We start from the raw sequence: 25,936 nt of genomic DNA on the forward strand, positions 1-25,936 counted from the left end.
TCCACAATTCCAACATGGTCAACAAATCGGACCCTTTCACTAAGTCAGGAGTTTACAGGTTTCAGTGCAGCGACTGTAACAGTTCATATATAGGACAAACTAGTAGGAGCTTCAAGATTAGATATGCTGAACATCTCAATGCAATTAAATACAATATGTTTTCCACAGTTGGTCAGCATATACAAGATTATAAACACAAATTTAATGGATTAGATCAAGATTTAACAATATTAGACACGTTGAACAAAGGCCCCCTATTAGATATCATGGAAGCCTGTTACATACATCTAGACCAATACTTCAATTCTAATCTCAACTTGAACAACATTTCCAAAAAGCCCACCTGTTGTTGTTTGAGTCATCAGTCCATAGACTGGTTTGATGCAGTTCTCCGTGCCACCCTGTACTGTGCTAACCTTGTCATTTCTACGTAACTACTTCATCCTACATCTGCTCTAATCTGCTTGTCATATTCATATCTTGGTCTACACCTACCATTCTTACCACCTACACTTCCTTCGAAAATCATCTGAACAAGTCCTGGGTGTCTTAAGATGTGTCCTATCATTCTATCTCTTCTTCTCATCAAATTTAGTCAAATCGATCCAGTATCTCTTCATTTGTGATTCGATCTATCCATCTCACCTTCAGCATTCTTCTGTAACACCACATTTCAAAAGCTTCTATTCTCTTTCTTTCTGAGCTAGTTATCATCCATGTTTCACTTCCATACAATGCTCCACACTAAAGTCTTCAAAAACATCTTTCTAATTCCTATATCAATGTTTGAAGTGAGCAAATTTCTTTTCTTAAGAAAGCTCTTCCTGGCTTGTGCTAGTCTGCATTTTGTGTCCTCCTTACTTCTGCCATCATTAGTTACTTTACTACCCAAGTAACAATATTCATCTACTTCCTTTAAGACTTCATTTCCCAATCTAATATTTCCTACATCACCTGCCTTCATTCGACAGCACTCCATTACTTTTGTTTTGGACTTATTTATTTTCATCTTGTACTCCTTACCCAAGACTTCATCCATACCATTCAGCAACTTCTCGAGATCTTCTGCAGTCTCAGATAAAATAACAATATCATCAGCAAATCTCAAGGTTTTGATTTCCTCTCCTTGGACTGTGATACCCTTTCCAAATTCTTCTTTGATTTCCTTTACTGCCTGTTCTATGTAAACATTGAAAAGGAGGGGGGACAAACTGCAGCCTTGCCTCACTCCTTTCTGGATTGCTGCTTCTTTTTCAAAGCCCTTGATTCTTATCACTGCATACTGATTTTTATACAGATTGTAGATAATTCTTCCTTCTCGGTATCTGATCCCAATCACCTTCAGAATCTTAAATAGCTTGGTCCAATCAACATTATCAAATGCCTTTTCTAGATCTACAAATGCCATGTATGTGGGCTTGTCCTTCTTGATTCGACCCTCTAAGATCAGATGTAAAGTCAGGATTGCTTCACGTGTTCCTACATTTCTTCTGAAGCCAAATTGATCTTCTCCCAACTCAGCTTTAACTTGTTTTTCCATTCTTCTGTAAATAATACGTGTTAAAATTTTGCAGGCATGAGATACTAAACTAACGGTGTGATAGTTTTCACACCTGTTAGCACCAGCTGTCTTGGGAATGGGTATAACAACATTCTGCCGAAAATCGGATGGGACTTCTCCTGTCTCATATATCTTACACACTAAATGGAATAGCCTTGCCATGCTGGTTTCTCCTAAGGCAGTCAGTAATTCAGAGGGAATGTCATCAATTCCAGGTGCCTTGTTCCTATTTAAGTTGCTCACAGCTCTGTCAAACTCTGACCTCGAAATTGGGTCTCCCATTTCATCAGCGTCAACAGCCTCTTCTTGTTCCAGAACCAAATTATCTACATCTTCACCTTGATACAACTGTTGGATATGTTCCTGCCATCTTTATGCTTTGTCTTCTTTCCCTAGAAGTGGCTTTCCAACTGAGCTCTTAATATTCATACACCTACATTTCCTTTCTCCAAAGGTTTCCTTGATTTTCCTGTATGCAGCATCTACCTTTCCTAAGACCATATAACCTTCAACATCCTTACACTTCTCCTTCAGCCAGTCTTCCTTAGCTACCTTGCACTTTCTATCCACTTCATTCTTTAATTGCCTGTATTCTTTTCTGCCCTCTTCATTTCTAGCATTCTTGTATTTTCTTCGTTCATCAATCAGGTCTAGTATCACCTGAGTTATCCACTAATTCTTAGTTGATCTTTTCTTCCTTCCTAACATTTCTTCAGCAGCCCTGCTGACTTCATTTTTCATGACTATCCACTCTTCCTCTATTGTGTTTCCTTCAGCCTTTTCATTTAGTCCTTTTGCAACACATTCCTTGAAACAATCCCTCACACTCTTTTTCTTTCAACTTGTCTAGATCCCAACACTTTGCATTCTTTCCTTTCTTCAATTTCTTCAGCTTCAGATGGCATTTCATGACTAACAAGTTGTGGTCAGAGTCTACGTCTGCTCCTGGGAAAGTTTTGCAATCCAACACCTGGTTTCTGAATCTCTGACTAATCATAATGAAGCCTATTTTATACCTTGCAGTGTCTCCAGGTCTCGTCCACGTATAAAGCCGTCATTTGTGGTGTTTGAACCAAGTATTGGCAAGGACTAAATTATGATCAGTGCAGAATTCAACCAGCCGACTTCCTCTTTCGTTCCTTTGTCCCAATCCGAATTCTCGTACTGTATTACCTTCTCTTCTTTAGCCTACCACTGCATTCCAGTCTCCCATCACAATTAGATTCTCGTCACATTTTACATTGTATTAAATCTTCTATCTCTTCATATGTTCTTTCGATTTCCTCATCATCCGCTGAGCTAGTAGGCATATAGACCTGCACTATTGTGGTGGGCATTGGTTTCGTGTCTATCTTGACGACAATAATTCTTTCACTATGCTGGTCATAGTAGCTTACCCTCTGCCCTATTTTCTTATTCATTACTAGCAAGATACCCGTGCTTCGCTACGGTATTATACTGAAATTTATAATTGAATGTTGTTTTAGATATATAATCAGCCGAAATTCGCGATCTGAATCGTTTTCTGCGAGAATCCGCCAAAATTCGCGATTGACTCGTTTTCTAATAGATTATGGCAAGTTTCCTCCCATTTTTCAATCTTTATTTCCAGCAATCGATTTCGTACTTCCCAGGCTAGGTCCAGGTATTCCACCCTGTCAGTTGGGGCTCCCTAAATCTTTGCCATCTTTTCTTATAAGCATTTTTAATATGGAACAAATCCTTCAGGAGATCCGGCGTGGTGTCGTCTTGGGTGCCTTGGCGGTACTGAACCCGCGGCCAGACTGCATTCTTAGTCATTACCCGTCCAGGACCCGTTTCCACCGCGGTCCGCACATTTGACGACGGTCCAGAACATTATTATTATTATTATTATTATTATTATTATTATTATTATTATTATTATTATATAGATGTTCTGGACCCCACAGCAAGATGCAAGACCGCTACTTGGCAGTAAATTACATCTGCTGCCATTGTTATTGTAGAGAATGTGACCAGCACCAATGTCGCGCGTAGGCAAGTGTGCGGGATTTCTGGCGATACGAATGACATACTTCCGTGCATTATTGACCTTATTATAGAGGTGAACAATTGGACGGTCAATCTTATTCCTATCGTTTATTTCAAATGTGTTTAAATTTTTATTCATATGGCAGGAGAATCTACTGTAATATAAGAACGTTCTCCGAAGGAAAAGTTGGCTGTTGAAAACGAACCCAGGAAAGATTAAAAAGATCGGTTTATGATCAGAATAAGTACATCGAAAATATACAGCCTGTTTCCAGTCATTCGACAGGGTCAGGAATGGAATGAATAAAGCCCCATCTAGCAGCGACAGTAGGAATTGTGCCGGCTGCCAAAGCACTCCTCTGGGGCAATGATCGATGAATGACAAATGAAATGAAATATTGGACAGTGTTGCTGGAATGAATGATGACAGGGAAAAGCGAAGTATCCGGAGAAAAACCTGTCCGCCTCTGTTTTGTCCAGCACGAATGTCACATGGAGTGACCGGGATTTGAACCACGGAACCCAGCTGTGAGAAGCCGGCGCGCTGTCGCCTGAGCAACGGAGGCTCCTTATAAGTACATTATGAACAGCAAAATCAATTGGTCTCACCTCCTTTTACACCCCACCGCCGTTAAGTTTATTTACACCCCCCTCCCCCGCAAAAAAAAATTAAAAGAAGGAGTGTTTCTTTATGTTTAAAGGAGATTCCAAACCCCAATGTTCACATTATTACCTTGAGTTTTGAGATATAAGTATCCCCATAAAAATAATTCGCTTTTTTTACTTCCTTTCACACTTCTCCCCCCCTTAAGTGAATTTTCCGGCCAAAAATGTTTGTTTCTTTAATAGTAAAGGATCTTCTAAATAGCAATTATCATGACTCTAACTTCTTCAGTTTTTGATTTATGTGTCCTCATGAAAGGAATTCAACTCCTTTCCACTCCCGCCCCCCAAGATGGTTTCCCCCACAAAACGCGTATTTCTTTGTTTTTAAAGGAGATCAAAATACCAATTTTCACGTCCGTAACAACTTTAGTTTTTATTAGATGTATGTATTCTCATACAATTAAGTCAATTAATTTTAGAATTCTTCCCCCCCCCTCCCTTCATTGGATTTTCCGAGAATACACGTTTCTTTATCTTTAAAGGAGATCCCATATACAAATTTTTAGTTCTGTAATATATTCAGTTTCTGAGATATATGTATCCTCATTAAAGGCATTCAACCCACTATTCACCCTTTTACACCCCTCCTATTGGGATTTACAGAAAACGAAAAAATACTTATTCCTTTACTTTTAAAGGAGATTCTAAATACCAATTTTTACATCTGTAAACTTTTAAAGTTTTAAGATATAGACACAATCATTTTAAAAATTCACCCCCCTTTTCACCCCCCATTATCCGGATTTTTCAAAAACGAAAATATACGTGTTTCCTTATTTTTAAAGTGGATCCCCAATACCAATTTTCAGGTCTGTAATATCTTCAGGTTCTGAAATATAAGTAGCCTCGTTAAAGGCATTCAACCTCTTTTTCACCCTTTTCCACCCTTCCTATCGGGATTTTCCGAAAACAAAAAAATGTGTTTCTTTATTTTTAAAGGAGATTCTAAATACCATATTTTACATCTATAAACTTAAAAAGTTTTGAGATATAGATACACTCATTTTAAAAATTCACCCCCCTTTTCACCCCCATTATTTGGATTTTCCAAAAACAAAAAAAATACGTGTTTCTTTATTTTTAAAAGAGATCAAAGGTACCAATTTTCAGGTCTGTAATATCTTCAGTTTCTGAAATATAAGTATCCTCATTAAAGGCATTCAATCCATTTTCACCCCTTTTCACCCCTCCTATTGGGATTTTCCGAAAACAAAAAATACGTGTTTCTTTATTTTTAATGAAGATTCTAAATACCTATTTTTACATCTGTAAACTTTAAAAGTTTTGAGATATAGATGCACTGTTTTTAAAAATTCACCCCCCTTTTCACCCTCCCATTAATTGGATTTTTCAAAAACAAAAATATATGTGTTTCTTTATTTTTAAAAGAGATCAAAAGTACCAATTTTCAGGTCTGTAATATCTTCAGTTTCTGAGATATAAGTACCGGTATTCTGATTAAAGGCATCCAACCCCCTTTTTTTACCTTTTTCACCCCTCCTATTGGGATTTTCTGAAAACAAAAAAATACGTATTTCCTTATTTTTAAAGGAGATTCTAAATACCAATTTTTACATCTGTAAACTTTCAAAGTTTTGAGATATAGATACACTCATTTTAAAATTCCAACCCCTCTTTTCACCCCCTTAGTGAAGGAATATCCAAAAATCCTTTCTTAGCGAGCACCTACATCTTAATATGAATCTATGCCCAAAATTTCATTTCTTTATGTCCAGTAGTTTTGGCTCGGCGATGATGAATCAGTCAGTCAGTCAGTCAGTCAGGACAAGCTATTTTATATATATAGATTAAACCAACTCCTGCATTTCCTCTGTTTGATTTTGTGTTGATAATTCGGTAGTCGCCTGACCAAAAGTCCTGTTCTTCCTGCCAACGTACTTCACTTGTACCAACTACATCTAACTATTCAACCTATTCACCTATTCAATACTATTAGTTTGTATATTGTCTTATAAAACTGGGACTAGTTTCGACCCCATATATATTGGGTCATCGTCAGCCACATTCCAATCGGAAGACATAATCAACACATATAACCAGTAATGATATAAACACTGATATGACACAATTTATAGTCTGGTGTTGGTATCCGTACCAAGTTCACATAACTTACAAACAACATAGGGACATTCACCTCCAAACTAATTAAACAATAGATCACTACATTGATAATAAGGTAAACCTATTCAAAGTACGAATGTTCCCCTTAAAGCTACATAAATCTTGACCCATATTACTATTGAACAAATATGAATATCAATCAAGTTGCTCGTCTACACAGAAAAGGATACCAACTCCCAGATGAACTCAAAAGCAATGGCTGTTATAGAAATGACAAAATAGTTTGCCATCAACCACAACATTCTTGATGTGTTATTTAGTTTAAAGTGTGGATATGTTATTTCAGACTTCATCAATGGTTTAAATTATATCAGTGTTTACACAGAAAAGGATACCAACTCCCACATCAACTCACAAACCATAGCTGCTGTAGAAACAACAAAATAGTTCGCCATCAAGCACATTTTTGATGTGTTATTTAGTTTAAAGTGTAGATATGTTATTCAGACTTCATCAATGGTTTAAATTAAGACTATAAATTGTGTCATATCAGTGTTTATATCATTATTGGTTATATGTGTTGCTTATGTCTTCCAATTGGAGTGTGGCTGAAGATGACCCAATATATATGGGTTTGTAACTAGTCCCAGTTTTATAAGACAGTATGCAAACTAATAGTATTGAATAGGTGGACCCTCCCTACCCTTTAATAGTGATCAATTGTCAATATGGACCATAATAAAATTCATAACTTATGATTTCCAAAAACCCAGAATTTTATTTGATCCTCTTATTACAGTTCTCAACAGTGTTAAACTCCCTAAAAACAGCTTGTTTTTACAGATTATATGTCACACATTATCACATTATCCTTCCCTACCATGCCCACCTGACTCCATCCCCTCCATCACCCCTCCTCTTCCCCTTCCTGACCCACCCCTTTCCCCTACTTAACTATGTTCTATGCTTCCAGCAAACTCTAGCACTTGCTCCTTGCCACTCTCCACACATACATCAGGCTGCTCGAGGTGAGTCTCCTACTTAACTTTATAGTGTTTTGCCCTATTTCCAATATTTCATTTTAATTCTTAACTTTTTTTTCATAATTCAGGTTCCGAATTGGATCGAGAACTTTCTAGCCATGTATCTACTTTCTCTTTACCTGCAACATGATCCAATTCTTTGAGTACCTCATAATTGATGGCTTCTTTTTATGAATTGATATTGCAAGCCACCATCAAACTTACTAATGTTACATTATTATCATTACGCTGTGCAAGGACTGCATACTACATCAGTTCTCAGATGTTCACATTTTATTTTTACCCAGTGTTTAGCAGTGCTGTGCTTGAGACTTTTTAACCATGCCAAAGTCTTTAAACATTTGTTAATATCTTAACTTTCATTTTATACTTTGTCCAACAAGCACATAACTTGTCTACATTCTTTTAAGCATTGTATTTTTACTTCATCCTATTAATGTCACTTATTACTAAGGGTCTATTATATGTACTACATACTTGTATATCTTTGTTCATACGACCTGTTTCAGCTGATGATGGTGTCCATAGACACCGAATAAAAATGTTGTAATCATATTAACAACATATTATGTATTGAAATAAAAAGGATCAATAAATTTACCTCTATTGTATGTTATCTGCTTTCAATATGGACCAGGTATGAAGTTTTTAATGTTGAACACTTATTGTATTAATGTGAGCAGCATGGTGCAGCCATAGCAACACTAGTGCAGTCTGCCACCACCACCACCACCACCACCACCACCACCACCACCACCAATTAAGTATTAGAGAACACTCACGTCCTCTTTGCATATGCTATGATTATATCATCAGTTTATTATATATCATCAGTTTATTAATCTGTCAGGAATAGTAAGTGTGTTCTAGATACTTTTATGGTACTGGTTGCTATCTGTTCTCCAGAAAAGCAAGAATTGAATTCCTACATTACAGAGGCAAGTCAAATTGCAGTTGGAAAAAGCTTTCAAACAAGAATATTGAACAGAAATGTACATAAACATGGTTAGTGGAAGTTTGCTTATTAGAGGACTTTAATATGGAATGAGTGGGATTTTGAGATGCAGTATGATAAGACTATACCTCGAGACAACAGTGAATAAAAATTATGGAGTGGAAAAACTGAAGGAAAATATATACAGAAAAAGATGTCTCTGATAGAAACTGAATAATGGTAAGATATCACTTATATATGTACTTAAAACTTTTCTAACCAGAATGCTTTTATTTTTCAGTTTCACCTTTTATCAAGCAGCTGCTACACTGGCACTTAGCCTTATAAGAGAGCGAATTGCACAGCGAATGGTCCGCAACTATGTAGCAGGTAGAGTATTATCTGCAAGATCATGCTTATATTTAAAAACATACATTATTGATGATGATGATGCTTGTTGTTTTAAGGGGCCTAACATCGAAGGTCATCGGCCCCTACATACATTATTAGACAGAAAGGTAGAAATGAGCACTGGCACACTCAGCGGCTAAACATAAGCCAATGTAGGAAGTGCGAACTACAGACAGGAGAGACAAAAGGATAGCATCAAATCAGTAAAGGATGACAAAGTTCACATCTGCACACAGTCACACACGCTGCTGTCTTCATGGATGCCTTGCAAATGGCCTCTGTAAGCTATTTGTAAAGATGGTCAACTGGCGAGCACCATTCAGGAGGCCTTTCTCCAGAAGGAACACCTAGTCACCATGTTGACCTGGGGAAACCTTACGATACTACCTGGCGATATGGGATTCTCTCCACACTACACCAGAGGGAATTTCGGGGAAATTTGCCAACGTTTATTGAGAACTTCATGTCCCTCTGGCTCTTTCGAGTCCAAGTAGGGAATGCATTTTCTCAATATACATTCAGGAAGATGGAGTACCTCAGGGATCAGTACTGAGTGTCACGCTGTTCGCAATCGCTCTCAACGGCATAGTTGCCGCTGCTGGGCCCACAGTCGTTCCATCGCTGTATGTAGACAACTTAACTCTACATTACAGCTCCGGAAGGATGGCGTTTACTGAGAGACAGCTACAGTAAGCTATTAACTGGGTTGACAGATGGGCCCTGCAACATGTTTTTCGATTTTCAGCGGTGAAAACCTCAGCTATACACTTCTGTCGACATCAGCTTGTGCATCCCGAACCAGAACTCCGCTTGCGAAACAATGTCTTCCAGTGGTAGATACCTGCAGATTTCTGGGTCTCCATTTTGATAAGAGACTAACGTGGCAGCCCCACATCCTTCACTTGAAGGTTGCCTGCGTGAAGAGACTTAACATGCTTAAGTTTCTCAGCAGCACTTCGTGGGGGGCTGACCGTGCGGTGCTGCTACAATTTTACATGGTAACGGTCCTCTCACGAATTGACTATGGAGTATGGCTCAGCATCAAAATCTATGCTGAGCCTTTTAGACAGTATTCACCATAGTGGAGTTAGGCTGGCAACGGGAGCTTTCTGTACTAGCCCAATTCTGAGCCTACTCGTTGAAGTGGAAGTTCCACCTTTACGGATAAGGAGGCAGCAGTTACTCCTCGCGTACGCTGCCAAACTTCGTGAAATGTCACTACATCCAGGCTATCAATGCATATTTAGTACCCAATACCACCAGAGGTACCAAAACCGGCCGAATGCCACACGGCCGGTTGGGTTTCGAATTGATAGCCTGTGTCATGATCTGAATATCGAAATCCGGTGGTTGTCTTGTACAAACCTTTAGCAAGGTGCCTCCGTGGTTGGTTCCACGACTGGATATACATCTAGATCTACTCCGTGAACCCAGGGTGAACACGGATTCCTCCGTTTATCGGAGGTATTTCCAAGACTTCGTTCACCAATATACGGCCGCGACACATATCTTAATGGATGGTTCTAAAATCGGAGATAATGTTGGTTACTCTTTCGTCACCAATGATATGAGCACGAAGATCTCGCTTCCTAGTGTATGTAGCATGTATACTGCAGAGTTTTATGCCATCTTAGAGGCTCTGCAGTTTGCACTGCGTGATGAAGGAAGCCACTTTCTTATGTGTACCGACTTGTTAAGCTCTTTGCAGTCTATTGAAACCTGTTTCTTGCAACACCCACTGGTACAGCAGATTCATGACCTTCTAGCCAGGTTAAGTGATGCTGGCACCAGAATCACTTTCGCGTGGCTTCCAAGCCCCATTGGGATTGGGGGAAATGAACTTGCAGATGAAGCTGCAAAGGAAGCAGTACTTTTACCTCCAAGACCTGGCAATGTACCTGCTAAGGATATTTGTTCTCAGCTACGTCGAACCATCTTGGCGTCCTGGGAATCGGAGTGGCTAGCTATCCAAACTCCCAAGAAGCTGAGATCAATTAAGAAGACAATTACCATGTGGCGGTCCTCTTTCCGACCTTCACGGAGAAAGGCCATAGTATGGTGTAGGCTGAGGATAGCTCATTTACGATCTACGCACTCTTATCTCCTACACTGGGAAGACCCCCCCCCCAGTGTGTTCTTGTAGTGCTGACTTAACCGTGGCCCATATCCTCAGAGAGTGCACCAATCTCTCTGGCGTAAGACGGAGCCTTGGCCTGCAGGAAACACTTGAACGCATACTAGCCGATGACGCGACTACTGCTGATCTCGTCATCCGCTTTATGTGCGACAGTGCATTAATCAAGGATATATAAATTACAAGTGTACTGTTACTCATGGAACGCAGGTTCCCTTTTGATTGTTAGTAATTTTTCAGCCTAATTCAGTAATTTTTTTGTTTTGGTTTTCTTTTGTACTGTATTTCCAAATTCCTTTCTTGAATAAATAATTTTGTTTTTATTTTAAATTTCTTTCCACTAATTTGTTCAGAGAGGATGATTACCTCGTTGTACTTCCTCTTAAAACAAAAATCACCACCACCACCACCACTACTTCATGGATGGGCTGACTCCTCATCGATTCATATTCTCTCATTTCTTCGCAGTCTCCAACAAGGTAATTTCTATTTCTCACTTTCATCAGGAGGATGGACACCCATACTCACTGAGATCATTCTTGCCAAATCTTCCTTCTTCATTTGGGTAGTGTAGAATAAGGAAGGAAAAAAAAAAAAAACAGATACACAAGAAAAGAGGAAGATGTACGAGATTATTCCTATATTTCTTTGTTCTCTTTCCATTATGTATGTTATCTTAAAAACATCTTGTACTAGAAATTACAGTACTTACTTTCCATGTCTGGTCAACTGTAAAAGCATTGTAAACAAAGGAATCGAATTAAGTAATTTAATAGATATATACTTACCAGATATTGTAACAGGAGTTGAATCATGGCTGAGAAATTATATAATGGATGCAAAAATATTCTCATGGAACTGGAGTGTGTATCATAGGATAGGAATAGTAGGAGGGGGAGTATTCATTCTGGTGAAAGAAAAATTTGTAAGCTACGAAAATGTTAAGGATGAAAAACATGAAATTCTGGGTGTAAGGCTCATCTCTAAAGATAATAGGCAACTTGATGTCTTTGGAGTGTACAGACTGGGAAAGAGTAGCGCTGACGCTGACGCTGAACCACTTAATCAAACAGCTCATCTCCTTTCTCCCAAGTCTTCCCAGCCCAAACTTTGCAACATTTTTGTAACGCTACTCTTTTGTCAGAAATCACCCAGAACAAATCAAGCTGCTTTTCTTTCAATTTTTTCCAGTTCTTGAATCAAGTAATCCTGGTGAGGGTCCCATACACTGGAACCATACTCTAGTTGGGGTCTTACCAGAGACTTATATGCCCTCTCCTTTACATCCTTACTACAACCCCTAAATACCCTCATAACCATGTGCAGAGACCTGTACCCTTTATTAACAATCATATTTATGTGATTACCCCAATAAAGGTCTTTTATTATATTAACACCTAGGTACTTACAATGATCCCCAAAAGGAACTTTCACCCCATCAATGCAGTAATTAAAACTGAGAGGACTTTTCCTATTTCTGAAACTCACAACCTGACTTTTAACCCTGTTTATCATCAAACCATTGCCCACCATCCATCTCACAACACTATCGATGTCACCCTGCAGCTGCTCAGAATCTTGTAACTCTTTTATTACCCTATACAGAATAACATCGTCTGCAAACAGCCTTATCTCTGATTCTATTTCTTTACACATATCATTGATATATATATAAGAAAACATAAAGGTCCAATAATACTGCCCTGAGGAATTACCCTCTTAATTATTACAGGGTCAGATAAAGCTTCGCCTACTCTAATTCTCTGAGTTCTATTTTCTAGAAATATAGCCACCCATTCAGTCACTCTTTTTTCTAGTCCAATAGCACTCATTTTTGCCAGTAGTCTTCCATGATCTACCCTATCAAATGCCTTAGCTTTCTTTCTGATTATATTAGACATATTTGCGAAATGAATAACTGGTTTGACAGAAGGCAGTTTGGGTTTAGGAAAGGTTATTCCACCGAAGCTCAGATTGTAGGATTTCAGCAAGATATAGCAGATATCCTGGATTCAGGAGGCCAAATGGACTGCATAGCAATTGACCTATCTAAGGATGTTTGTGGTAGGTATGTTGCGAATGTTATAATTGGCGCGCTTCTCGTGGATCGTCTGGGCGATGTATATTTACTTCATTCGCAGGTTCTAGATGCAGCTAACCATTTCACAATTCCAATACTTTTTGACAATGCCCTGAAGATTTTGTGGGATGGTGAAGTTAAGCGAGAACGAATCTTGCTGTTACTAACCGATGCTGCACCATACATGGTAAAAGCAGCAAGGGGACTTAAGGTACTTTATCCAAAAATGGTCCATTTAACGTGTCTTGCTCACGGAATGCACAGAGTTGCTGAAGAAATACGGCAGAATTTTCCTGATGTTGACCAGTTAATATCAAACATCAAAAAAATATTTGTGAAGGCTCCACTGAGGGTGGCAAAATTCAAAGATCATGCGCCTTCGCTTCCTCTTCCTCCTCAGCCAGTGTTCACCTGAAGGGGAACGTGGCTTAATGCAGTAGAGTACTACTGTGAACAGTACGAAACTGTGCAAGAAATTGTTTCTACTTTTCACAGTAGTGAGGCATCGTCAATAAAAATTGCACAGGAACTGTTTTCCAATGATTTGTCGGAACAATTAGTACATATTTCTTCAAATTATAGAGGTCTATCGAAAACTATCTCTCGCCTAGAAACTGCTGGTTTAGAATTATGTGAGAGTTTGGGAATAGTAAAGGACATGGTATCCAAAGTAGAACAAGCAAGAGGTACAGTGTCAGTTGCGGTGAAGAACAAACTTAGTAAGGTGCTGAGTGCAGATGAAGGATACACAACAATGTGCAGAATTGGTACCATTTTAGAGGGTTTGGGAAAAAACGACCCGCAGCTAAGCAGCAGTGAACTGACTATGTTTAAATATGCTCCTGTGACATCATGTGACATACAAAAGAGCTTCTTCCAGTACAAAAAAATATTGAGCGACCTTCAAAGGAGATTTCTTTTCGATAGCCTGAAAATGCACATGGTCATGATGTGCAATGCTGGCAAAGAAGAAGGTTAAGAGGTATGTACGATTATGAACTCAATAAACTTTCTGTTAGGCAGTGTCTTCTAACTTACACTGACAGATATCATAAAGCATGTTAATACTTCAGTTTTTTGTTTTTGTTTTGTTTTCTTTTAGGAAAACCGAGCAAGACTGAATCTCAAGGCTATGATAATGAATGTTGAAAATTTTAATGTATTGTAGCTCTCTGACAGTTTGTATGATGAAATGTGTCTGATGTATTATTGCTGATCACGTTTTGGCACTTAAGACGTTTACTGTATGTTAGTGATACTCTACCTATCCCAAAAATTCATGTCATATTTTATAGTTTTATTGGTCATATTTTATAGTTTTTAGGTCATATTTAGCTAGTTTTTAGGGCATATTTGCTTGCATATTTTGTACTTCTTTAGGTTTTAAACTTCTGAACCCTACTAATGAACAAAAATTATCAATCAAGTTGCTTGTCTACACAGATAAGGATACAACCCCCGGATCAACTCAAGAATATTGGCTGCTATAGGAATGATGAAATAGTTCGGCATCAGTCACAGCAGTTTTGATGTGTCATTTAGTTTCAAGTTTGGATATGTTGTTCAGACTTCACCAATGTTTTATATTAAGACTATAAATTGTGTCATACCAGAGTGTTTATATTATTATTGGTTATATTTGTGCTTATGTCTTCCAATTGGAGCATGGCTGAAGATGGCCCAATATATATCGGGTCAAAACTAGTCCCAGTATTATAAGACCATATACAAGCTAATGGTATTGAATAGGTGGACCCTTCTTATCCTTTGATAGTGATCAATTGTCAATATGGACCATAATGAAATTCATAACTTGCGATGAATTTTGTTAGGATCTATTAACAAGCTGTTATTTTTGACATAGTCATTCAGTCATCGTAAGTCAAAATTTACTCTGTCAGTGGCTACATTTATGTCTTGTGGATATGAGTGATAATAAATCTGAAGATCATCTGCATAGATATGGTACTTGCTATATTTCAATGCGTCCTGTATGTCGTTCACAGTAACAAATAAAAGTAGTCCCAAAACCAACCCCTGCGGGACACCTATTGACTTGTTATGCCATTCTGAGTACATTGTTCCCACTCATTGCCAATGGTCAGTGAGGTAGGAGCAAAAAATTTAAGAAATGTCTCATTAAAGATGAGACTGCAGAGTTTGAGCAGTAGTAACCCTGGGCTAACTGTGTCAGAGGCATTGCTTAGGTCTAATAGTGATGCTACAGACACATATTTTTGGTCTGTAGCATATCTGATGTCATCTATAACTCGCAGTAATGCTGTCGAGGTACTGTGCCCTTTTTTAAAGCCATATTGGAAAGGTCAAGGAGGGAATTCTGGGTCAGGTATACAGTGATTTGTGTATGAATCAGACATTTGAGTGCTTTTGTGAGGGGTGGTAGAATGGACACAGGGCAGTAATCTGGAGAATCCAAGGTAGTGTTTTTCGGTATTGGTCTTATTAGTGCGCCTTTCCAAACATTAGGGAATACTCCATTGGTTAGGCAGTAGTTGAATATGTGAGTAAGTATTGGCAGTACCCAAAAGTTTCTTTTTTTAATGCTATTTGTTCGGGGCATCGACCCATGTGGATCTTTTGTCCTTTCCCAAAAGTTAGGCTGATAAAACTAATAGGCCATAAGTTACAAGTTGTAAGACCCTGAGGTAGCTCTCTAGAGTTAGGGCTGTAAGAATAGTGTATAGCAACCATCTTGCCCAGTAGCCCTTGTCTCAGTCCCTGAAAGTTAGGCTGATAAAACTCATAGGTCATAAGTTACAAGCTGTGAGCCCCTGAATAGCTTTAGAGTTCAGTCCATGAGAATAGAGTATAGCAGTCATCATGCATAGTAGCCCTTGCCTCAGTTCCCGAAAGTTAGTCTGATAAAACTAATAGGTCATAAGTTGAAGTTGTGAGCTCCTGACGGAGCTTTCTAGTCAGATCTATATGAATAGAGTATACAGCAGCCATCTACCATAGCAGCCCTTGCCTCACTTCTCAAATATTAGGCTGATAAAACTAATAGGTCATAAGTTACACATTGTGATCTCCTAAAGTAGCTCCTTAGAGTTAGGCCTATAAGAAAAATGTACCACCATTAGTCCTTGGCCCTGCTCCTTAAAGTTAGTCTCATATAACCAATGTATAGTGGCCATCTTGTCCCGGGGGCCCTAGCACTAAGTAGTTGCGCGCGGCCACCATCTTGCACATTAGCCCCTGGAGTAGAAACCCTCTTTTCTATCACTCATCAAAATATACCTAATACTAAAAAATGTGTAAATGTTCTAGGTGCAGCAAATGTAGAAATAGTTACCTCACATATTATCACTTACATACCTCTGATTTTGGCACACATGGGCCTGCTGCTAGTGGGCCTCTTCTTCATTCTCAATGTCCCACTACGTGGTCAAGTGATTGAAGTGATAAACCTAATGTTGATGCAAGGGATATCTGGTATTGCTTTTGGTAAGTAACATTCTCAAACAAATTGCCAAAATATTTATTTTAAAAATTGTTTTAATAATTTGAAAATGTAATATTCCATCTAATTATGTTTTATCATTAGGAAAAAGATTTGTAAGTAATAGAATATCTCTTTCGTTTGGACACAAAGGCATAATGAACTGCTGCATGTTTGACTTTCTGAATATGCAGTCATAATTTTAAAAAAAACATGTTAAATTTGCCTACATACCCTATACCATTCATTGGAAACATTTATGCACATTTCATTTTCCGAAAATCTGTAAGTAGTCGTATCCTATTTTTCAAAGATCCAACTGAAGATACATTTATGGTGAACTGGTTATCCATACTAAATCTTCTTCTTCTTCTTCTTCTTCTTCTTTGCAAATAGGTATTAAATCTTCATTTAGAGAAATTCCATACACAAAAAAGTTTAGTTTTATTATCACCCTTAGGCCTAATTTGTTATGTTATAGGTTGTTATTATTGTTATTACTTGAATCATCAGTCCATAGACTGGTTCGATGCAGCTCTCCATGCCCACCCTATCCTGTATTAAACTTTTCATTTCTATGTAACTACTACATCCTACATCTCCTCTAATCTGTTTCATATGTTGATCTACTCCTACCGTTCTTACCGACTACACTTCCCTGGGTGTCTTAAGATGTGTCCTATTATTCTATCTCTTCTTCTTGTCAAATTTTGCCAAATCAATCTCCTCTCACCAATTCGATTCAGTATCTCTTCATTTGTGATTTGATCTATCCATCTCACCTTCAGCATTCTTCTGTAACACCACATTTCAAAAGCTTCTGTTCTCTTTCTTTCTGAGAGAGTTATCATCCATGTTTCACTTCAATACAATGCCACGTTCCCGACAAAAGTCTTCATAAACATCTTTCTAATTCCTATAACAATGTTTGAAGTGAGCAAATTTCTTTACTTAAGAAAGACTTTCCTTGAAGGTGCTAGCCTGCATTTTATGTCCTCCTTACGTCTGACATAGTTATTTTACAACCCAAATAAAAATATTCATATACTTCTGTTATGACTTCATTTTCTAACCTAACATTTCCTGCATCACCTGATTTCATTTGACTGCACTCCATTACGTTTGTTTTGGACTTATTTATTTTTATCTTGTACTCCTTCCCCAAGATTCTGTCCATACCATACAGCAATTTCTCCAGATCATCTGTATTCTCAGATAAAATAACTATAGCATAGGCAAATCTCAGGGTTTTGATTTCCTCTTCTTAGATTGGGATTCTCTTTCCAAATTCCTCTTTGTTTTCCTTTGCTGACTGTTCTATATAAACATTGAAAAGGAGGGCAGACAAACTGCAGCCTAGCCTGACTTTTTTCTGGATTTCTTCTTCTTTTTCAAGCCTCCAATTCATATCACTGCAGACTGATTTTTATACAGATTGTGGATAATTCTTTGTTCTCAGTATCTGATCCCGATCACCTTCAGAATTTCAAATAGCTTGGTCCAATCAACATTATCGAATGCATTTTCTAGATCTACGAATGCCATGTATATGGGCTTGTCCTCCTTAATTCGATCCTCTAAGATCAAATGTAAAGTCAGAATTGCTTCCCATGTTCGTACATTTCTTCTGAAGCCAAATTGATCTTCTCCCAACTCAGTTTCTACTTGTTTTTCCATTCTGTTGTAAAAAATACGTGTTAAAATTTTTCAGACATGAGACACTAAACTAATGGTGCAGTAATTTTCACACTTGTCAGCACCGGCTTTCTTGGGTATAGGTATAACAACATTCTGCCGAAAATCGAATGGCACTTCTCCTGTATCATACATTTAAAAACATCTGTTTTGTTTATTGTCAACATTTAAGACTTCTTCCACAGCTACACTGTTTGCTACTCATTTTCACAATTAAGAAGAAATATTTTAGAGAAAAGAAAGATACTGCATGTTGTTTTAAAAGAAATTTTAGTATGTAATATTTTTCTCATTTAATTTTACTATGTCTTATGTGATAATCTATTTTTAGATTTAATTTTTTAAGATGTCTGCCACAATATCCAGTAGCTGAGGATGATCCAACAAGATACATTCATTTGACTGCACTCCATTACTTTTGTTTTGGACTTATTTATTTTTATCTTGTACTCCTTCCCCAAGATTCTGTCCATACCATACCAAAATATTAATACACTGACTGACAGAGCAAATGCAACACCAAGAAGGAGTGGTCAGAACTTTATGCCAATTGCAGGGTAGACTGACGTCACTGAGGTATGCTCATGATGTGAAATGCGCCGCTGTGCTGCGCACGTAGCGAACGATAAAGGGGACACGGCGTTGGCGAATGGCCCACTTCGTACCGTGATTTCTCAGCCGACAGTCATTGTAGAACGTGTTGTCGTGTGCCACAGGACACGTGTATAGCTAAGAATGCCAGGCCGCCGTCAACGGAGGCATTTCCAGCAGACAGACGACTTTACGAGGGGTATGGTGATCGGGCTGAGAAGGGCAGGTTGGTCGCTTCGTCAAATCGCAGCCGATACCCATAGGGATGTGTCCACGGTGCAGCGCCTGTGGCGAAGATGGTTAGCGCAGGGACATGTGGCACGTGCGAGGGGTCCAGGCGCAGCCCGAGTGACGTCAGCACGCGAGGATCGGCGCATCCGCCGCCAAGCAGTGGCAGCCCCGCACGCCACGTCAACCACCATTCTTCAGCATGTGCAAGACACCCTGGCTGTTCCAATATCGACCAGAACAATTTCCCGTCGATTGGTTGAAGGAGGCTTGCACTCCCGGCGTCCGCTCAGAGGACTACCATTGACTCCACAGCATAGACGTGCACGCCTGGCATGGTGCCGGGCTAGAGCGACTTGAATGAGGGAATGGCGGAACGTCGTGTTCTCCGATGAGTCACGCTTCTGTTCTGTCAGTGATAGTCACCGCAGACGAGTGTGGCGTCGGCGTGGAGAAAGGTCAAATCCGGCAGTAACTGTGGAGCGCCCTACCGCTAGACAACGCGGCATCATGGTTTGGGGCGCTATTGCGTATGATTCCACGTCACCTCTAGTGCGTATTCAAGGCACGTTAAATGCCCACCGCTACGTGCAGCATGTGCTGCGGCCGGTGGCACTCCCGTACCTTCAGGGGCTGCCCAATGCTATATTTCAGCAGGATAATGCCCGCCCACACACTGCTCGCATCTCCCAACAGGCTCTACGAGGTGTACAGATGCTTCCGTGGCCAGCGTACTCTCCGGATCTCTCACCAATCGAACACGTGTGGGATCTCATTGGACGCCATTTGCAAACTCTGCCCCAGCCTCGTACGGACGACCAACTGTGGCAAATGGTTGACAGAGAATGGAGAACCATCTCTCAGGACACCATCCGCATTCTTATTGACTCTGTACCTCGACGTGTTTCTGCGTGCATCGCCGCTCGCGGTGGTCCTACATCCTACTGAGTCGATGCCGTGCGCATTGTATAACCTGCATATCGGTTTGAAATAAACATCAATTATTCGTCCGTGCCGTCTCTGTTTTTTCCCCAACTTTCATCCCTTTCGAACCACTCCTTCTTGGTGTTGCATTTGCTCTGTCAGTCAGTGTATAATTTCCACTTATAATTAAGTGGATAGTCTAGATGTATTGAAAAGGTGGACCAACTAAAATAATTTGTGTTTAAAGATTTTTTTATGTTAAAAAATTGCCAAGTCAAACTGGAACCGATTATGAAATTTGTCACTTGTATATAACTACTACTGTGGTGACCAGAAAAATAAACAGTATTGCCACTGATAGTGTAAAAATGACCACTGCCATGCCATTGAGTTTTGGCTAGTCCTAGGATGTCACCATTGTGACACTTCATTTCCTTTTCAACAAGGGATAGCTTTCCAGTCTGTAGCAGTCCACTGACATTCCATGCTCCACAGCATTTCATTTCTCGAAGTGATGCAGGATTGTTAGGAGCTTGTCTCAATCCAATCCTAACAAAAGATCTGAACATATGCCTAACTTAATTCTTGGATTATCCTCTACCCTGATTTACTTTCCTCTACATACTTCTATCATGTGCCTAAAAATAGATTCTCTCATGACCTGAACTTCAACCCCACCCATCTCAGATTCCCTTTTCTCCTGGTCTTCTTTATCATCCCTGATGGCTGCAGAACCTATTTTCTACCCCTTTTTCCCCCCCTTCTCACAATCCTGTTCCCCCTCCCTATTCCTATTTTCTTGATGCTTCTCTTTCCTACCTTTCCTTTTCCTCTATTCCCCCCTTCCTCTGTTACATGTCCCTGTTCCCCATCTTCCCTCTACTGTTCTACCAGCAACGATTTATACAGATTCCTTGCCAATAACTCTCCTGAGACCCCTTGGTGTTTAGACCCCTTACTCTTCAATTTCCTTCACGTTAAAATATTAGCCCACCTGTCTACCACAACTCCTCCCATTACTTCCCCTCACTCCTGTCTGCCTATCATACTCTGTATATTGTGTAAGGTTGACCTACCTTCATTTCTGTCCTTCGTTGGAAGCCTAATTTTCTCCCTCAAACTATCTATCTTTTTGCTCATACTCCTTAATACCCACTCACACCCGCAGTTCCCGTACCTGCACTTCTCCAACTTTTTCTATTCTTATTTAAACCAATTGGGGTTCAATGTCACACTTAATCTGACATCGTTAATTTTCAGTTCGGTCCTATGTCGGACCTAGTCCAACACAACTTTAAGGTTATATATTTTGTATGCTGGAGCAGAAATGGCGCCAAGCTTTACACAGTATACAGCCTTGGCATTTGCCTTGCCTACTGCCATCTGCTGTTCATTTCTTTAAGCTGAATTGTGTTTCCTTTGGAGATAGTTCCTCACTGTCACTGCTGTGTTTACTTTCAATATCAACATGGCGTCCACCAGCTGCGGCATGAAGCCTGATGATATTTGCGAACCGTTATGTGACAGTGGCGATATTGATGATTTGTTGATGGATTCTAATGGTGACTAGCATTCCTGAATCTGAGAATGATATTTCGAGTGAGGAGGAAGATAGTGGCACAAGCAGTGTTGTAGGGGGTGACGTATGGAAAGTATATGAAGAAGGTGACCGTGTTTTTTCCAAGTATTCTCACAACAGTGCTATGGAATACATGCCTCCTACTGCAAGAAAGAAACCAGTAACTCTTTTGGATTTCATTTTGTTGCTGTTCCCGGTTTCACTGTTCTCCAAAATATGTAAGGAAACTTTCATGTTTCACCCCCTCCAGAATCAAGTGCATCAACAATGGTTACAATAACGAGTAAAGTTAGAAGTGTCTTAGAATGTGTAGGAAAGTCATTCTTGGAATTTTATAGGCCAAGTCAGTATCTGTCAGTTGACGAATCGACTGTAAGCTTCAAGGGGCGTGTCCTTTTCAAAATGTATAATTCACAAAAACCAACAAAGTGGAGGATTAGGATATATGTTATTGCTGATGCATTGAATGGGTACGTTTTGTCTATGATTCCTTAGTTTGGCTCATTTACTATGCTAAATTTACTTTTGCCTGGTTTGACATTTGGCAGTAGAATAATTTTACAGCCGGTGACAGATGTACCTACTTCAAGTTACTCAAGCTGTAGGTTATCATTTGTTTACTGATCGATTTTATACTAGTATGGAAATGGCAAGAGAACTGGTGAAAAGGAAAACTCACCTAACTGGTACTGTGCTATTGAATCGGATGGGACTACCACCTCAGCTGAAAGATAGGAGACTAAATCTGAAGAGGCATGAAATTTATGCTCTGTGGAAGGAAGTAAAGTTCATGGTATTTTCATGGAGAGACAAGCGTACTGTGTCAGTTCTTAGTACCTGGCACAACCCAGCAATGGTGCAGGTAGTCAGACACAACCAGAATGGGCAAGGAGAAGAAAGAATTTTGAAGCTGTTCCCATTGTAAATTACAAAGCCAAAATGGGAGGGGTCGATCATGCTGATCACTACTGCTCATCTTACGGTTTTGTAGTGAAAAGCCTGAAATTGTGGAGGTAATTTTACTTCTGGGTGTTGGAGGTAGCTTTGGTGAACAGTTTTCACTTATATAATTTACAACAAAAGTCAGAAAAAAAGCCCGAGGTGAATCACAAGACTTATGGGTTTCTTTGTGGACGTTAGGAACAAAAAATGCTGGTAAGCACGCCCGACGGAGCAGCTGCGGCAAAGAATTTCAACTCAATGGGAAGCTACACATCATAGATGCTCGTGAGGACGTAAAAAATAAGGACTGTGCTGTGTGTTCCGACAGGAAAGTGAAAGGAGGCAGAAAGAGGACATCATATTTTGGTGAGACCTGCCAGGGAACCCAGGCCTAGATCCAAACAAATGCTTCTGGAAGTACCATACTTAAAAATATCACTGATAATGTGGTTAACTTGACTGATAATAAATAAATTTGCAGTTCATATTATTAATGTAAAAATTCAGCTTTTTACTTATGTGAGTATTTCCTTCCCATACTTGCCTAATTTCAAATTGGACCTGTGCAGGATGCAATCAGGAAATCAATTGGTCTCCAAAGGGTTAATAATAATAATATAAACACATTATATTCAGTTTAGGGCTGTCATCCATGAAACAATCTATGAAGATCAATCAAATGTAAACAGGATTTTTGTTCCTGAACATCAACAGTTGGTAGGACTGGCCCCACGCTTCTGCTATGCTTAGGCAGGACCGTTAGGAGTGGGGAGAGTGTGCTGTTAGTTATTTCCCACCGTTTCATCAGTAACGCTCATGATGTCAGAGCAACAGATGCACCCCTCCACTGCGCAAGTCATAATTATAAAATTTCTTGCCCGTGAAGGAGTTACCGGTACAGCGGCGAAAATTTGCCAGAGATTGACTGCACAGTTCGGAGATCAAACATTGTCAAGGACGCTTGAATATGCCTGGCAAAAAAAGTTCAAGGAAGGATGAGAACGTGTGGAAAATCAGCAACATGATCGCCATCCTCGGACCAGCATTACAGACAAAAATATTTGTGCGGTTAAAGACATTATTGACGATGATTGATGGGCGACAGTATTAGAAATTGCAGAACAAGTCAGAATCAGTTATGATCAGTCAATCAATTATCACAAATGACCTATAGTTCCGTAAAGTGTTCCAGATGGGTCCCTCGCCTTTTGACCAAAAAATCTGAAGTTGAGACGTATGGAGATCTGTCAAAGGCTTACAGCAAGGTTTGCCGAAGAAGGTGATGCCTTTTTGAGTCAGATCGTCACCTGCCACGAAAGATGGGTCCACCACGACACTCCTGAATCTAAACAAGCCAGTAAGGAGTGGCAGAGGAAAGAGAAGGCAGCACCAGTGAAAGCCAAGACTCGACTGTCAGCTGGCAAGGTTCTTGCAACCGTTTTTTTCAATCGGTGAGGCATTTTTCTGATTGATTTTTTTGTCATGAACGATGCACAATCAATGCTGCTTACTACTGCAAGCTGTTGAACAAGGCGAGGGTTGCATATCGCCGCAAAAATGAGACCAACCGATTCGATAGGTCATCCTCCTCCACGACAATGCGCGGCCCCATACTGCAGCTGTAACTGTCTCCAAGCTACAGGAAATGCAATGGACTACACTTGATCATCCTCCTTACAGCCTGGACTTACTGCCCTGTGATTTCCATTTGTTTGGACCCCTTAAAGAAGCTCTAGGAGGGCAACATTTGAAGGTGATGAGTGTGGAAGACTTCGTGCGCAACTGGCTGGTGACATGACCCTGTTCTTTTTACGATGAGGGCATCAGAAAGCTGCCCATACATTGGGACAAATGGATTTGCAAAGCAGGAAACTATGTGGAAAAATAAATTGTAATTGCCTTGTGTTTTTCTAGTAAATGAATTTAAATCGAAAATAAAATCCCATTTATATTTGATCACCCTTCACTTTAGAATCATCGTTTAAATTATTATGCACAATTCCATTATGTGGATCAGTAGGAATAGTATGGGCCCAACTATATTCCCAGTGAACATTTAGTTGTTAAGGATCTGTTAACATATTCTGAAGCCTGATGAGATTCCTGTTGTGAAGTTTTATCAAATCTATAGCTATGTTTTTGAGTTATGTAACATATTTCACTATTTTTAAAAAAGAAAATGGATAGTTGATAGTTATTATTTGTAGTTTGATCTCTCACTAGGCTTAGTTACATTATGTCAGAACTCAAAATATTTTAGCAATAACAATGCATAGACACATTAAATCCATGTGATTTCAATGATCATTTTCTCTTCTAGGTCATGTTATTTCATATTTCTGTGGTACTGAACTGCAAGGGATGAAGATAATCCTAAGTGCATGCTTCCTCAGCATGTTATTTTGTGGTAAGTCTCCAGTTAGTAGAATTGTAGGAAAATCATTTGGAATCTTAAGGATTCTTTTCCTTTTCTTGGTCCTATCAATCTATGTATGACCTGAGTTGACACTTGTTTGTTCCTTTCCACCACTTTTCTTCATGTAACTATAATTACCATCTGATGTATAGTTATTGTATTTTTCAAATGTATATTCTAAATGTGATGAAAATTTACATTTTATTCTAGTGTTCTTAATCTTGTTCTTAGTATTGACCAGTTTCTCTGTAATATTCAACATCCTCATATTTGCCTCCTGTTTCTGCGATGTAGTTCATGATTGCTTTCCTACTCCCTTTGGACTGTATCTGTGCTTCATCGACATTGTAACTTCAACTGGAACTGGATCTACATCGAATCTCGGCTGGCCTTCTGACCCCAAATTGGCAGGTTCAAACCTGGCTCAGTCCAGTGGTATTTGAAGGTGTTCAAATACATCAGCCTTGTGTTGGTAGATTTACTGGCACATAAAAGAACTCCTGCAGGACTAAATTCTGGTACCTTGGCATCTCCAAAAAGCATTAAAGTAGTTAGTAGGATATAAAGCCAATAACATTATTTTATTTTTTCCTCTGGTCTGGGTGGAAATCTTCATAACAATGACCATCCAGTTTTGAAAGCTCTTTCAGTAACTGGAAGTCACATGAAATTCCCACTCAACGCTCCTCGGTGATCCAAATTCTGAAGGCCTTAGAACCCGCAGCAGAAAACCCAGGACCATGCCCTTTTGCACATGTGACTCAAACTTGCCTGTGCTCTTGGTTCGATTTAGACAGTAAACCAACACACCAAATTCCTGAAAGTTCCTCACATCTGATATTTCTCCCATCCATGCATCAAAGTGAGTATTTCTATCCAATGCAGTAGTTGAGCAGCAATTTCTGATGTGTTTCACAGTTGACACTGCTTCTGCCCAGAACAAAGATGGAAGGCCAGACAGGATCAGTAAACACTGAGCCATTACAACTAAGGTGTGGTTTTTCTGCTCAGCTACCCCGTTTTGCTCAGAGTTGTTTGGGACCATCAATCGACATTTAATTTTAATAAGTTATCAAACTGCATGTTGACATACTCCATTTCATTATCAGATGTGGTTTTGAAGGCCTGAATTTCATCAAGTACTTTGTTCATCTTTTGTAGAAAACAAACTTCACTC

At 39.4% G+C, this 25,936-nt stretch overlaps 1 protein-coding gene across 1 annotated transcript in view; it reads left to right on the forward strand.

Annotated features, from left to right (window-relative positions):
• Nucleotides 1–25,936, forward strand: part of LOC136877090 (ABC transporter G family member 20) — a 98,175-nt gene that overhangs the window by 65,794 nt on the left and 6,445 nt on the right. Inside the window, exons 5-7 of the mRNA XM_067150908.2 lie at nt 8,601–8,689; nt 16,213–16,389; nt 24,664–24,750. Of these exons, the coding sequence (XP_067007009.2) occupies nt 8,601–8,689; nt 16,213–16,389; nt 24,664–24,750 (353 nt within the window). The remainder of the gene's footprint in view (nt 1–8,600; nt 8,690–16,212; nt 16,390–24,663; nt 24,751–25,936) is intronic.

Source organism: Anabrus simplex, chromosome 7, assembly GCF_040414725.1.
Source record: "Anabrus simplex isolate iqAnaSimp1 chromosome 7, ASM4041472v1, whole genome shotgun sequence".
In the NCBI taxonomy this organism is placed as follows: Eukaryota; Metazoa; Arthropoda; class Insecta; order Orthoptera; family Tettigoniidae; genus Anabrus; species Anabrus simplex.